Source organism: Lonchura striata, chromosome Z (assembly GCF_050655825.1).
Source record: "Lonchura striata isolate lonStrDom1 chromosome Z, ASM5065582v1, whole genome shotgun sequence".
Classification (NCBI taxonomy): domain Eukaryota; kingdom Metazoa; phylum Chordata; class Aves; order Passeriformes; family Estrildidae; genus Lonchura; species Lonchura striata.
The window spans coordinates 66,304,876-66,320,571 of NC_140740.1; the positions used below are offsets into that span (position 1 = coordinate 66,304,876).

A 15,696-nucleotide genomic window follows, 5' to 3' on the forward strand; every position below is an offset into this window, starting at 1 on the left:
TAACTATGTTTTTTTCCTGAGAAAACGAAGTCTTACACCATTACATAGCTTCCAGCTTTGGCGTTATTTACCTACATCAAGTCCAGCTAAAGAGACATACAAGTGTTCTAGCACAACAAATGAAAGTCTCTAAGACTTTCATTTGGCTAAGGCTTAAAGACAAACTCATGCAAGTCCTCCAGAAAAAGAGAAAATATGTTTGGATGCCGAACTATGTCTTAAAAAAAAAAGCCAAGCTCCTGATATTGTCTGAAGTCCAAAGACCAGACCCTTCAAAGGTAAGTAGATCAAAGGCTGTTGTATTCTCTCAGAAGGTGTCCGGTGAAAGCAATCACTGATTTTCACCAATGTAACTGACACTTGTATGCTTCAAAGAATAAAAAGGGGACAGGAAACAGAAGAGGCAGTACTTTCCTACCCCATGTAATTACCTCAAGGGAACTGAGTAGATTGATGTCCATCTCAGAAAAAGCTCGACCTTCGCTACTTACCTTAATAGAGATCTGGAAATTTTGGTGTCTGGCCTAACAAAATTGTGAGGATAGCTGTTCATGTTTCTCCCACATCTTTTAACAAAACCACCAACTGTTTTACCTGTGTTTTAACTGTCTTAATTTTCATGGAAATGTTTGTGTTCTCTGAAATTGCAGAACACAATTTGCTTTCAAAAAACTCAGCTGGCAGAAGCTGCCAGAAGTAATTCCATGAATCAACACATGATTGCAAGCAGTGACAAATATTGTTTGGATATTAGACAACATTTATTCTCATATTCAGTCAAGATACAGAACAGATGCCTCAGGCATAAATTCTGTTTTATCCCAAAAAACCTCTAGGATAGGGCAAATTTCCTTCCTGATAAAGGAACACTGAACATAATTGTCCAGTTCAGAGAAAAAAGGGACGGCTTTTTTACGTTCATCTTGCATTTTAGTAACTCAAGTTTTTACTTGTCTGTAAGTGCTAGTATTGAAATTCTTAAGGCAAATGGTACCATATCTGTAAAAATTGTATTTCATAGTCTTAAGTACAAAAAATATACTTATTCAGGTATTTCCTGCAGTAATTCCAAACAAAGAAATATACTCTGTAAAAAAACTCTTAGTTTTCTATTTTGATGATACCATTTTTCAAAGATGTAACTTTTGGGAATCAAAAATATCCTAGACACAAACCCCTTCAATACTCAAAGAAATATCTTCATATATCTAGATAAAAGATTCTCACAAAACATTATTGAATGCACAATACAATTTAACACCTAACCATTATCGTTATATTGGTCCAAATAAACTAATTCAGAAAAATATCTTTTAAGAGATTCTCAGAGACTTAACTAGAAAGCTACTACTTATAGGGATTCATGTTTTTAACTAAATTTATTAATCAAAAAATTTTAAAATCTTGTGGTAAAGCTTAAAAAATTCTAATGATTTGTAAAGTACCTAAACAGATGTTTAAGTTACATTAAAAATGCTGCTAATTAGCTAATATTTTATTAACATCTATTGGTTCCCAGAACACATCCATACTAACAGCTCCCTTACTGATTATAGGAAGCCATGTTATGTCAGCCATGTTAACAAGACAGGATAGTTTTTTCTAGACTGAAAACTACAATAGTTTAAGAAGCATTATTGAAAAAAACAAACTAAAAAAATCCACATTTCACTAAGGATGGTTAATTTTTCTGGTCTATCGTGAATACAAAGACAAACCTTGGAATATTAAGTCTTGGAACAAGTGAAGAAATGGTTAAAGAAAAAACACTGGAAGTGTTTGAATCCTAGTTCAAGAAAACTTCCATAACATTAATTTTTATGTCTTCTGGACCTCTCAAATATGGGAACCTACCATAGCAAAAATAAAAAACTCACTACACCAAATTAAAAACTAAGAAAACCAAACCAAGACTGAAAAAAAGAACTAAAGTCCATATGCTCTCTAAGAATAAAGTTATATACAAGAAAAGCTCAGATGGTACAAAATAACCTGTGTTATGCAAAACTACTGATCAAACAACCATTCCTCAAAAAAAGGCCAGTTTGCAAACAAAGGAGCTTTTTAAATCAAAACAAGAAAAATTGAATAAATTGTCAAATCAATGGTCCAGGCCTTCTCTATTTCAAGGAAAGGCAAAGAACTTAGTATCAGTTTAGTGTCATGTATTTACTGACAGAGAACCCATGCTCACAGCAAAAACAACCAGGCAGGATGAGATTACAGTTTAATTAACTGATGTTATTTTAGAACTTTAGAGCATTTTGAAATATACTTACTCAGTTTCACAGCTATGAAGACTGCAGTCTTCCTGAAGAAGAATTTTAGATTACTAGCATAATGTTTTACACATATTTTATCATAGAAGTTATATCTTTTTCTTTGAGAAAAGTTTCCACTTTTTAATGTGACTTTGATTTCCCTAAATGCACATCAGGCCTCTTTTGACCTTTTTTTTAATAAAGAGTTCTAAGATGTTTATAATACAGCACAAGTTTCAACTATATTACTAAAAACATATCTGTAAGCATGAATATAGGAACACTTGGGCCACAGAATTCCTTTTTTGTAGGGAAACCAATTTCTTTTTTCCTCTCTACTGCTTGTATGAGTAAGTTACCACAAATATTTTTATGTACAGACCCCCCATATTCCTAGACTAAGAGATGCAAACTGTCTTTTTCAACCCATTCTACCTCTCTCTCCCCACAACCCCACTGTGTGCCACCCACTTCGTGTCTTCTAAACCCCCTCTTTCCCTAAATTTCATGAACTACAATCCTTTATTTCATGTACTCCTCAGTTCTCTGTCTTCCAGCACCATTCTTCCTGATATTTTCTCACCCTAATAAAAACTTCATTCAGGTAAGGAAGAAGACTCAGTACAGTGAATCCTATATCTGCCCAGGATATATAACAAAACCTTTCTTCCAAAAAACATCTGTTACCATGGACACAGTAGACTGTGCTGAGCAGGAAAGGAATCCAGGTAATTTCATCTGCTCCCATACATTTAATCCCTTCTTCTATATTTGTTAGCTAGTCAACATTTTCCACAATCATTCAAAAGCTGAAAATGAAGATTCACCACTATAAATGATACACAACTTCTTAACAGAGTCTTAAAGATTGATCTATCTCAGTGCAAAATAATATTTTCATAATAATGTAAGTATATACAGAAGAAAAAAATCTGTTCTAACCCTGCCAAGTGTTTCCTACACTCATTCCAAATACACAGGAGACAGGACCCTGCCATAAGTAATTTCCAGCATTTTTGTTTTGGCAAATAATTGGTAATAGATCAGTTATTTTCTTTACCCACCCATATCATTATTGATATGGACCTGTTATTAATGGAACACCAGGCTCTGAATTTCAGGTTGGTTTGGGAAATTGTATCAGATTTAGTTTTTATACTGACTGAAAACTATATAAATGTAATCTCTAAGTGGTAATCCAGCCGTCTACTTCCATTTTACAATAAATTTAAAGGGAAACTTACACATTGAGTTTCTCCAAGTTCTCTTGGGCATTGTGTTTTTCTCTCTCATATGCATATTCCAACCCTTTGAACTCTTTCTTGATAATTTCTAAATCTGAAAGAGCTTCTTCTCGTCTGTCCTTTTCCACACGCACAGCTTCTTCAAGTTCTCGAATTCTTAACTACATCAAGTAATAAAAAAGCAATTAAAGCAAGTTATGAAACACTTACTTGATCTTCTATGGTCTGTTCTGCTTTACAGTAGAGTATATTCTATTAATTCAGTATAAAACCATATACACATGTAAAAAACATTGAACACGTGTAAAAATTTAAGAATACATACAGTTCAAACCAGAGACAAATAGATATGACAATGAAAAGTACCCTCTCATTTGGAGGTGTCTGAACATTTTCAGTTCTTATTAATACTGAAGCTTTCCAGGGAAATTCTAGTTTTTAAATAGACTCATGAAGTGTGGGACTAACAAGAAAGACTACACTTTCTCTCAGAACAAAGTACACTTCTAGCTTGTTCATGTATATAAACAAGGAAAAAGACTTTATCAGTTATTCATCCATAAAACCCAAGCCTCTAAGTTTAAGGAGTGTTATCCTCTCAGTTCTTTTGTATGTTGCAGACTAAAGAGGAAATTAAGCAAACTAAATCTTTTCCAGTTAAATTATCACTTTCAAAATTTACATGCCTGTACATACAGAAGATCATGAAAATAAGAAAATAACTGACTGGAGAATGTCAGTACTTACTTTTGTTACTCAGAAAATAGGGAAAAAAGATACCAAATTCCCTTCTTTTTTGTTTAATCTTTCAGAAGTCCAGCAAGTTTTTTAACTAGTATGATATTACTAAAAAATCAACCATTTAGTTGTTTCAAACTTTTTTTAATACAACCTAATTATTTTACTGATAAATAAACTCTGTGTGATATAGCTGCAAAACATTAATGTTCAAGTATATATACTAGATTTATTCATATAATCAACCTTTACTGGGAACTGCAAGTATCATAATTTTTGGAGCAGACAAGTTGGATGTATGCATTGTGTTGCCAAATTGCTCTAAGTAGCCATTCAGAAGATACAGGGCAGGATATTTAAACAGTAGTATAGTGCTTTCCCTAACTGTTTAAATAGTAACGGGAATTCTCAAACTTACAAATACGACATCTTATTATTTTTTCTAATAACTTTATAGTTCAAGCAGATACTATTTTATTCTGTCCTTATATGTTTTTGTTTGTTTGTTTATTATTTATTTATTTATTATTTTGACATTTACTGTAATAAATATATTTAGGTTTTTCACTGGAGCAAGTGTTCTGCATATTTTTGGAGCATTATATCTTCACAATTTCCTCAACAATTTTACTGTAAACTTCTACAATATATTTAACAAAAAGTTTACCTGGATGATCTCTGAAGTGAAATTGGATGCTAAATGCGCTGCTCTCTCTGCTTCAATGTCTTCTTCCAGTTTCTTTGTTCTCACTGCAGCTGCCTAAAAGTACATTTTGAGGATATTTAAGTTCAGAGAGAAGATAATACAACACCAGCTTTATTCAACTCATTAAGCATATTGTGACTCCATCCACCTACCTGATATATATGAACTACTTTGGAACTGTGACAACTTATACCAAGAAACACATATAACAACATTTTTTACATATATGGATTATTAAATTAATATTTGCTATTTAGTTAAGTACATTTATGCAGTATTATGTTATTGCTGCATTTTTTTTATAATCACCTAGGATCAAAAAGCAAATAAACCAAGTTAAGTTAAGATAAATATTCTTCCTATTGCTCCATTATTTGCTCACTTGAGGAAACATAACTAGAAGTTGTATGTTCTGAAATATATTGAGGTATCAATAGAACATCTACAATTTTATAAATGAGACATGACGCACACAGAAGATTGTTCAAAAATTTACCTGCTTAACTTACTTAATTTTAAAAAATCAAAAACACTGCTACTATATTTTCATACTGCTAGGATTATTCTCATAATTAGAATGTCTTCAAAAAGAGTAAGAAGGACTCAGGGAACTACTGGCCAATCAGACCTCATCTCAATTCCTGGAAAAGTGATGGAGCGTCTCCTTCTGGATACCATCCCTATCAACACGGAGAACAAGAAAGTGATCAGTGAAGTTGGCATGGATTCAGCAAAGGGAAATCATGCTTAGACAATCTGATTGCCTTCTGTGATGGGACCACTACCTGGATGGATGAAAGAAGAGCATGGCTTTCAGCAAGGCTTTCAACACTGTCTTCAACATCCTGTAGACAAACTCAGGAAGTGTAGCCTGGATGAGGGGACAGAGAGATGAACTGAGAACTGCCTGAATGGCAGATCCCAGAGGATTGTTCTGAGTGGCACAGGGTCTGGCTGGAGGCCTGTCACAAGCGGTGACCCCCCAGAATCAAGAGCGGGCCTGCTATTGTTTAACTTCTCCCTCAGTGACTTGGATGGAGGGCAGGTGCCTCCTCAGCAAGTTCCCTGCTGGCAGAGCTGGGAGCAGCGGCCGACAGCCCAGGGGGCCGTGCAGCCCTTCAGAAGGGCCTCGACAGCTGCAGAGATGGGCAGGGAAGAACTGCTGAGATTCAGCAAAGGCAAATGCAGGTCCTGCGCTTGGGGAGGAAGAGCCCCAGGCACCGGCACAGGCTGGGCTGATCTGCTGGAAAGCAGCTCTGAGGAGAAGGACCTGGGGTTCCTGGTGGACAGCAAGCTGTCCGTGAGCCAGCAGTGTGTCCTGGTGGCCGAGAAGGTCAATGGTGTCCTGGGGTGCATTGGGAAGAGCAGTGGCAGCAGGCTGGGGGAGGTGATCCTGGGCCTCTGCTCAGCCCTGGTGAGGCACCTCTGGAGTGCTGTGTCCACTTCTGGGCTCCTGAGGACAAGGGAGACACAGAGCTGCTGGAGCTGGTCCAGCAGAGGGTGACAAAGATGATGAGGGGACAGGAGCATCTCTCTTGGCAGGAAAGGCTGAGGGAGCTGGACCTGCTCAGCCTTGAGCAGAGATGACTGAGAGGGGACCTCATCCATGTCTGTGAGTATCTGAAGGGAGGGTGTCAGTGGATGGATCCAGTCTCTGCTTGGTGGTGCCAAGCAATAGAAGAAAAAGCAACAGGCACAAACTGACACACAGAGAGCTCCACCTGAACATGAGGAAGAACTATTTTTCCCTGTCTGACAAATAGAAAGTCACTGGCATCAAAAAAAAAGCACAGGAACATACTGAACAGAGAGACTGTGGAGTCTCCCTCACTGAAGACATTCAAGAACTATTTAGATGCAAACCTGTGCCATGTGCTCTAGGATGACTCTGTTTGAGCAGGGAGGTTGGACCAGATGACCCCCCATGGTCCTTCCCACCTTCCTCATTCCATGTCTCTGACAAATAGATTCTTTATATTCTCTAGGTATTATTCCTTCCAAACATCAGCTCTTTTGCCCTTAATAGAGAATTAGCAAACTATGTCCTGCTTCAGTTTCGAAGGACTCCTTAGCACCCTCCCACAGATGGACATCTGTTAATAGGATAGATTTACTCAAAAATACTGCCAGCCTATTAAAAATCATTAATAAATACAAGTTATGTGGATTTCACTTCCTTTTTAAAATATTTTAAAAGTCTACAAATAATTGTATTTTAAATTTAACAGAAGACAAAGGAAACAGTAAGGAAGGTATCCATTACAACATTCAGAGTGGAAAATGTTATTAAAACTTTTTTAAATGAAGAAATGGAAACTTCACTGAGAATATTTCACTGCATACCCTAAAGAGCAAAAACACTTTTCTGTCTTTGGCTGGCTTAAGTGTCTATTCTCACAGCAAACAGTGAAATAAAAAAAATTGATTCTGAGAGTAAAGTTTTCACACACAACATACTAATTCACAAGCTCTGTACAGAATTTGACTTCTAAGTCTTATTTTATTTCCTGAGCACCTAACTATGCCTTCATCACAGCCTCACTCCAGCTGAAAACAGAGACAAAAACACCATTAAAATGTTTAATTTATCCTCTCAAATGGAAGCCTCTAAAACTGTTGGGCTTTTTCAGCCTCAAGATGAAAAATAAACCTGAAATAACAAAAATAGCTTGAATGATGTCATCTGCAAGAATTAAAAACAGAAGCAACAAGATTCTCCCGAACAGAATATACAAGAATCAGTTCTTTGTATAGATCTTCAAAAGATAATTCTGTCTTCTTGAGCTAATATGACAGACACTAAATGCAAGGACAAACCATGTGGTCCAAAGGAAACACCAACTCCCAGAAATATAGAAGCGTGAGTCCTAAGAAAATGATGGGACAGTAAGTGAAAAAGGCAAGAGCAGGCAGACATCTGTAAGAAGTGCCAATATATCACTCTTTTGATGTCTGAAGTAGGAGCAATTCCATTTAAACAGTAACATTTGTAGATGTTGTCTTTGCTTGCATTTCCACAAGTCACCAAAGAATTAACTTGTAAAAATAGCATGCCTATTAAAAAAAAAAGCGCTGGCAAAAATTAGCATTTCAGCTACAGACATCTCTGATGAACTCTAGAATAAGAGAAACAGCTCCTTTTCACAAACAGGACAGTGTGTCTAGCTTACTGGAAAAGAGTTATGGTCTTCATAACCGAAGAAGAACCAGATGTACCTGACAGGTATCAAATGTAAAGCATTCAAATAGATTCAAGATAGTATATACATAAAACTGAATTAGGAACTAAAAATCAAACTCTGATACATAAGTATCATCTTACAGTTCATATTCGTATATAGAGGCATGAAAAGAGGTGACTTTATCAAAACTGATACTTCTTTCTAAAGTTAAACACAGCAATGCCCTATTCTTGAGTTTGAAGTTCCTCTTCTTCTAGAGTTTGATTCTTTAAAGCTTTGCCTCAGAAGTCTGTTACAATTTTGGTTTTTTACAATCTTGTTTACATTAGTTTACAGTAACTCCAAAAACCAAAGAGCTAGGAAAAGAAACAAATCTTTTTATTCAAGATAAGACACTGTCAAAGATCTGACAGAACTACCACTAATTTTTTGTATTTTTAGAAGCCAAAGATGAAGAGTAAACTGTGTTCTTTCCAAAAGTCTCAGAAGATTACTCAGGTAAAACTTAATATTATTTTACCAGTCTATATACTATACTTGGAAGACTGGATGCTTAAAAAAGCCTGCAGAAAAACTACGGATGTGAATTGACAAAGTCATGTAGATGCTGACTGTGGAGTACTGAATATTCTTTTTCTTCTTCTCTATGACTACCTTGCTCAAGCTTATGGTTCACCATAGCTCTAGCAAATTTAAACCAGGTCAGATGCCAGCAAATACTTGAGAAATTAGTCAGGGAAAAAACCCAAACTTCATGAAGGACATCAAACCAGCCACTACTGCTTAAGCATGGTTAATCAGTACAGAATGATTAATAGAAAAAGATTCAGATTTGCTATAAGGAAAAGAATCTTCACATTTCAGTCTATCAAACTGCAGATCAGCCATAGAACTTGCACCTGTATTTGAAGATGCATTTGAAGACTCAGCTGGGAAGAACACAGCTGCAACAAAATGCCATATAGAAAATCTATTCTATTTTGCTGATAAAGGTTGAAACAGGCTCTGCTGATACCTATATGCACTTCCCTTCACAGTGAGAAGCTGCATATTCCACCAGTGAGAACAATCTATTACACATTCTATGAGTAGAAGAAAAATGTCAGGGGCAAGCCTAACACAGTAAAAGTTCCAAAAGGAGAAACAGGAAGGAGTTTTGTTTCCCTGTCTGACAAACAGAAAGTCACTGGCATCAGAAACCCATTAGACAGGCAAACCTCTTTGAATCAAATCAAAGGTGAGAATCAGTATCCTTACTAAATCATGTCTGAAAATTTTACACAATGCTTTACAAAAAAGAAGCTGTGTGAAAACCATCTAGAGTAAGCTTGCAGGCCGCAGATATCCAGATCACAGGCTTGTATCTGGGAATCAAATTGGAATACATACTGTTTTAACATGGAAAGCTTCTTGTCAGGTCCAAATCCATCTCAAAGATGGATGAAAAAGCAAGTTCTCCACTGATGACAAATCGTTTGCTCATCCAACAAAGAAAATATTGGTTATTCAAAAAGATTCAGTCGCTTGTTACATTCATGTGCACCCAACAAGATATATGAAGGCAGACATCTTACTTAAGATAGCAGGCACAAACTCATGGAATTTTCTCTGAAGTTTCCTTAGATATTCAAGCTGATTGATGTCAGCCTTAATTTAAAGAATATGAAAAATAGTTGCATACTTTTCATAAATTTAGAAAGGTTTACTAAACCTTATCAAAAATACAACAGAAGACTGAAGAGAGAAAATATTATGGTGACAGGAGCAATGGATTTTTCCCCACCATGTGCTTGCCCACACAATGGAGGTTTTACCTTTTAACTCTTTAATTCTCCCAGAATTCTGTCCATCAATTCCTTCTTTCTGCCCAGTGGTGGTGATCACTTCCTCAAAGCCTGATTGGAGGTCAGATGTCACCATATTGTCAAGCCAACCCTCTCAAATGTCCCAATCCCTGCTGTCCCTTGATAACTATGCAAGGGGGTAAAACATAACTATAAATCTATAGAACTTTTCTTAACCTATATACATGATACTTGTCTGTTAATTGTGAGAGTCAATCATTGCATTACTCATCTGTCACAAAGAACAAAGATAGCTGGGGTCAGTTTCCATGATAGCACAGAGAGAATTTTGACTTTTGAGAAACAGTAAATAAAACTGATGAAGAAAAATTCAATGCCAGCATTCAAACTTGTGGGCAAACCTGCTTTATGTTTAACCTCTTAAGGCTCAGTAACTTTTTTCAGTGTCACATTCCATATCAGTGCTAATGTGGAGACATTTTCTTTAAGCTTACAGTTTGCAACATCATTTTCCAAATTGTCCTCTGTGGCTTCCACTTTCTTGTCCCTCACACTTGCTTGAAGTACTGCAGTATTTGTGAGTACTGGTGTACTCCAAATTGAAAGCCCTAATTTAGTATCCTACATGACACATTGTTCAACACCACATTTGCTGTTAGACATTCACATTTACCAAAAATATCCTTTATCAGATAAGCAAACAGTAGGGGGGGGGAAGACAAAGACATATTCACAACACTTACTAAGCTTAGATACAGTAAAGAAGTAATTTTTCTCTTTTCTGCTTCTATTTAAACCCCTTTTACAAGATGCTTCATTTATCAGGATACTTACACTTATGGAAGGCTTAGGTCCAACCACTATGTGAAATGGTCAGCCAAGACATTTTTAAGTGAAGTGGACACACATGTACCTCATACCTGAATCACCATTCAACCATTCTGTTTGTGTGTGTCCATATTCAGACTCAGATCTTTTTCCTACTTAAAAGCATTTCCCTATGGCTCAAAGCTCAAATCAGGGGGTCTAAACACTTCTATGAGAGATGTGCTGACCACTTCCACCTAGTGTTAGAAACGCTGATACCGCTTGATCATGGTAAGGTGGAGCCATCTCCTGTCCAGAAAATAAACAACCTTTAATAACTATAAAGTTACCTAAATACAAACAATTCTTAACCAGTGAAGTAAATGTTCTTTCAGCCTGACAATGTGGATAACCTTCACTTATTAAGTACATATTTCCTGTACCTAAAGTCTAGAGAAATACGTGTGACAGAATAAGCATACTTGACTTGCATGACACTGGATAAACAATTATACTGGCATGGGAGGTACAAGATAAGCCATATGCTTGACTTCAGGTTAAAGAAAGGGTAAAAACAACTAGGACTGCTAAACTCATACAGTTTGGCTGCCTTTGAATAAAGTACAAGTCCATTTCAATCTGCTACTAAGTTGCAGCTGGAGAAGCCATCTGAAACGCTCTCCCCGTGCCCAGTAGATTAAGTAAAGACCTTTACATGAACTGACACTGTTACTCTATACAAGTACATAGGCAAAAGACTCGTGATTTGCTAGCTCGTCATGAGAGCTACATAAAACACTATTGAAACAGTTTGATCTGAAAGTAAGATAAGATTAACCAGTCTTCAAACTGGACTTCACAAGTATCATGACACAGGAGATTATGAAGAGGAAGCTCCTCTCTGAGATGAAGTCCATTTGTGTAAAATCATAAAATAGTTTCTGTGCAAAAGAACACTAAAGATCACCTTCCACTAAGCCGTCTTACTCAAAGCTCCATCCAGCCTGGCCTTGAACCCTGTCAGGGATGGAGCACCTACAACATCTACTAGTTCCAGTGCCTCACCACCCTCATAGTAGGGGAATTCTTCATAATATGTAATCTAAACCTACTCTCAATTTAAAGCTATTCCGCCTTGTTCTATCACTACGTGACCCTGTAAAAAGTCTTTCTCCAGCTTTTTGTAGACTCCTTCCAGTACTGGGAGGCTGCTATAGGGTGTCCCCAGAGCCTCCTCTCCTCCAGGTTGAACCCAACTCTCTCAGTAGGTCTTTACAGGACAGGTGCTCCAGTGCCCTGATAATCTTTGTGTCTCTCCCTCCTACTGACTCATTCCAACAGGTCCATGTGCTTCTTATGTCAGGACCCTAGTGCTGGATGCAGCCCTGCAGGTGGGGCCTCTCCATAGCAGAGCAGAGGGGCAGAATCCCCTCCCTCACCCTGCTGGCCACACTGCTTTGGATGCAGCCCAGAATGCAGATGCGTCTCTGGATCTGCAGATGTGCAAGTGCACATTGCTGGGTCCTGTCCAGCCTCTCATCCCCATCAGTATCCCCAGGGTCTTTCCCCACAGGGCTCTCACTCTATTCTCTGCTCAGCCTGTATGCATACTTGGGATTTCCCTGGGGCAGGTGCAAGACCCTGTAGCTGGCCTTGCTGAACTTCAAGAGGTTTGCATAGACCCACTTCTCAAGCCTGTCAAAGTCCCCCTGAATGGCATCCCTGCCTTCCAGTGTGTCAACTGCCCCACAAAACTCAATCTTGTCAGCAAACTTGCTGTGAGTGCACTTGATCCCACTGTCCATGCCACCAACAAAGATGTTAAAAATCACTGGTTCCAACTCCTGGTTGACCACTGCTCTCCACTTGGACATCAAGCCATTGACCATAACCCTTTGAGGGCAACCATTCAGCCAACTCCTTATGTACCAAGTGTTGCAGTCATCAAATTCATGTCTCACCATTTTAGAAACAAGGATGTTGTATGCAACACTGTCAAATGCTTTGCAGAAATCATTATGTCAGTGAGCTTCTCACTCAAAAAATATAACTTTGGAGCCACCAGAAAGTTCCCATTACAAAACCTGCAATGCTTAGAAACCTCTAAGTATAGTATATAGTATATGGTACTATACATTTTTATCTAGAGAAAGTATATCTCTTTGGATATATACCCATATATATAAGTATACATAAGTATACTACATACTAAGCACGTAGTAACTAATATATGACAGTCACAGCATCGAAAAATCTTGGATGACACTGTGGACACTCTAGAAAGCAGAAGATTAAATAGGGGTAAGCTGATTTTATTTGTGACCTAAATTTCATGTTTCACTAACACAGAGAGAGTGAGAAATAAGCCTACAGCCTTCAAGTATTGCACATACATATACTTCAAACACATACAGATATTAACCATTCCTCGAGCCCTCTTTGCATCATAGCAGCATTCCCAAGCCAATACAAGCATACATGTTTAGCACCACATGTCAATATACATAGTGGAGGCACGAGAAGTAGAAAAGGCAATGTGAAAGCTAAGGGATTAGTCTAAATGGAAACTGGAAATCTCAGAAATATGACAATGTACTCAGACCCAGAAATTAAATAGACCAAGTTATGGAAGTTATTTTTCAAGCCTTATAAGAAAGACTTAAAAAAATGAGAGACTTTGAGCTTCAGCTTACTAAGAGTTGGCAGCCTCAAAAACATTAAAAAATAACAGAAAATCATTACATTTATAGGAATAAGGCAAAGAGTTTGAAATGTGTAAAATAATAATTTTGTTTCCTGTGGTAAAGTCTACATTTTCATTGCAAAAGCAGTTTCCCACCCATCTTTTTGGCTAAATACACCATAAGAAACATTATTTTTATATTACAAGTTTTCTTGTCTTGTCTTTTTCAAGTATTTACCAAGAATCCTCATTAGCAATTGAGCTAAAAGTTAAAATAAAAGACACTGGTTCTGGAAAATTGATTATCATAAATAGTATTATCTTGATGAGTTGAATAGCAATAGATCAATAATTTATTTGGCTACCTCAGGCCAAAGAGGTAGAATGATATCTGATCATCTAGTTCTCAATCTCAATTTTTCTGGCACAGTGTGTTTTCTACTTCATTAGCACTCCAAATCTATGCAACATATTGGCATCACTGCAAACTGGAAAGCTAATAGGTCAGACAGTGCAGCTATTTTTCAACTAAAAAGTCCACAGAAACTTGTAATTATTCTTTCTCCTAATTTCTAACTCTGGAAACTAGGAATTTCCTCTTTTTGACCATGATCAGAGTAATCGCTGAAGGATAAAACCAGACTAATATTTGAAGAAAAATAAGAACGGAAAAAAAAAAAAAACAAAATGGGCAGCAGGCAGGTTTTTTTGAAAATTCCTTTTTTTATAACAATCTGTTGGATATAATTCCTTATACAAGTGTCATTGTACTAAAATAAAAAAAAAAATTAAATTTAACATTTTCTTCCTTTATCAAAACCCAAGTATTTTCCCATGGATTTCTCTGTCATGTCCAGCAGAGGGTAGCAAAAGAACAATTTGTGAACTCCAGAAAACGTTAATCTCCACTGCTTTTCAGAAAGTAGCATACAATAAAATATTTTAAGACTGGGGTTTAAGTAGAGGTACACTACTCCTCACACAAGCACCTTAAGAAATTTCTTCTCATCATCAAGAACTTAAGTACCCATTTGCTAACCAAATGATCATTAACATGAGGTACTCAGCATGGAAATTGAAGATATGTATCCTATATCTACCAACTTCAATCTGTAAGCTAAAAATTCTATGAAGAGAGATAAAAAAATACAGATCTACTTAATGAAAAAATGTAGACCATTCTGTCTGCGGTGTACTACTTCAAGACTTCTATATCTGAATAGAAATTCAGCTTGGCTATTGATATCATGATGCACCTAGTGGATGAAGGAAGTTGTAGATGTTATACATCTAGTCTTTAATAAAGGGGCTTTGACACCATTTCCCACAGCATACTTCTGGAGAACCTTGTTGCTTATGGTGCGAACAGGTACTCTGTTTGCTAGGTAAAGAACAAGCTGGATGGCCAGGCCCAGAGAGTGGTGGGAATGAAGGTACATCCAGCTGGCCCCAATGAGGTTCCCCAGGGCTCAGCACTGGGGTGATCTGCATGAGGGGATTGAATGCATTTGCATTTGCAGACCCAACAAAGTTGGGTTGGAGTATTGATCTCTGTAGGGTGGGAAGGCTCTGCAGAGGGAGCTGGAATGGCTGGAGAGATGGGACAAGACCAGCACCATGCCATTCAACAAGGCCAGGTACTGAGTTCTGCTTTTTGGCCACAACAACTCCAGGCAGTGCCACAGGCTGGAGCCAGAGTGACTGAAAGGTGCCCAGCAGAAAAGGACCTGAGGGTGCTGGTGACAGCAGCTGAACACGAGCCAGCTGTGCCCAGGAGGCCAAGAAGGCCGATGGCATCCTGGCCTGTACCAGCAATAGTGTGGCCAGCAGGACCAGGGCAGTGATTACTCCCTTCTGTACCCGGCACTGGTGAGACTAAACCTCCAATCCTGTGTTCAGTTCTGGGGCTCTTAATTCAAGGACATTGAGGTGCTGCAGTGTGTGCAAAGCAGGGCAACAAAATTGGTGAACAGTCTGGAGCACAAGTCCTGTGAGGAGTGACTGAGAGAGCTGGGGTTGTTTAGCCTGGAGAGGAGGAGTCTCAGGGGTGACCTTATCACTCTCTACAACTGTCTGAAAGGAGGCTGTAGCCAGGTGGGAGTCAGTCTCTTTTCACAGGTAACTAGTGACAGAATGAGAGGAAATGGCCTCAACTTGTACCAGTGGAAGTTTAGATGAGATATGAGGAAAAAATTCCTCATGGCAAGGTAGTTGCAAAGCATAGGAGGAGGCTGCCCAGTAGAATCACCATCTACAAGGTTACTGTAGGT

General features: G+C 37.8%; 1 protein-coding gene across 25 annotated transcripts in view; it reads right to left on the reverse strand.

The window, feature by feature from the left end:
- CCDC171 (coiled-coil domain containing 171) overlaps positions 1-15,696 on the reverse strand; it is a 161,685-nt gene that overhangs the window by 124,306 nt on the left and 21,683 nt on the right. For all 25 annotated transcript variants that reach the window (XM_077790231.2, XM_085566918.1, XM_085566923.1 and 22 more), the window contains 2 exons: positions 4,911-5,003; positions 3,506-3,666 (listed from right to left, as the gene is read on the reverse strand). In XM_077790231.2, coding sequence (XP_077646357.2) covers positions 3,506-3,666; positions 4,911-5,003 — 254 coding nt within the window. The remainder of the gene's footprint in view (positions 1-3,505; positions 3,667-4,910; positions 5,004-15,696) is intronic.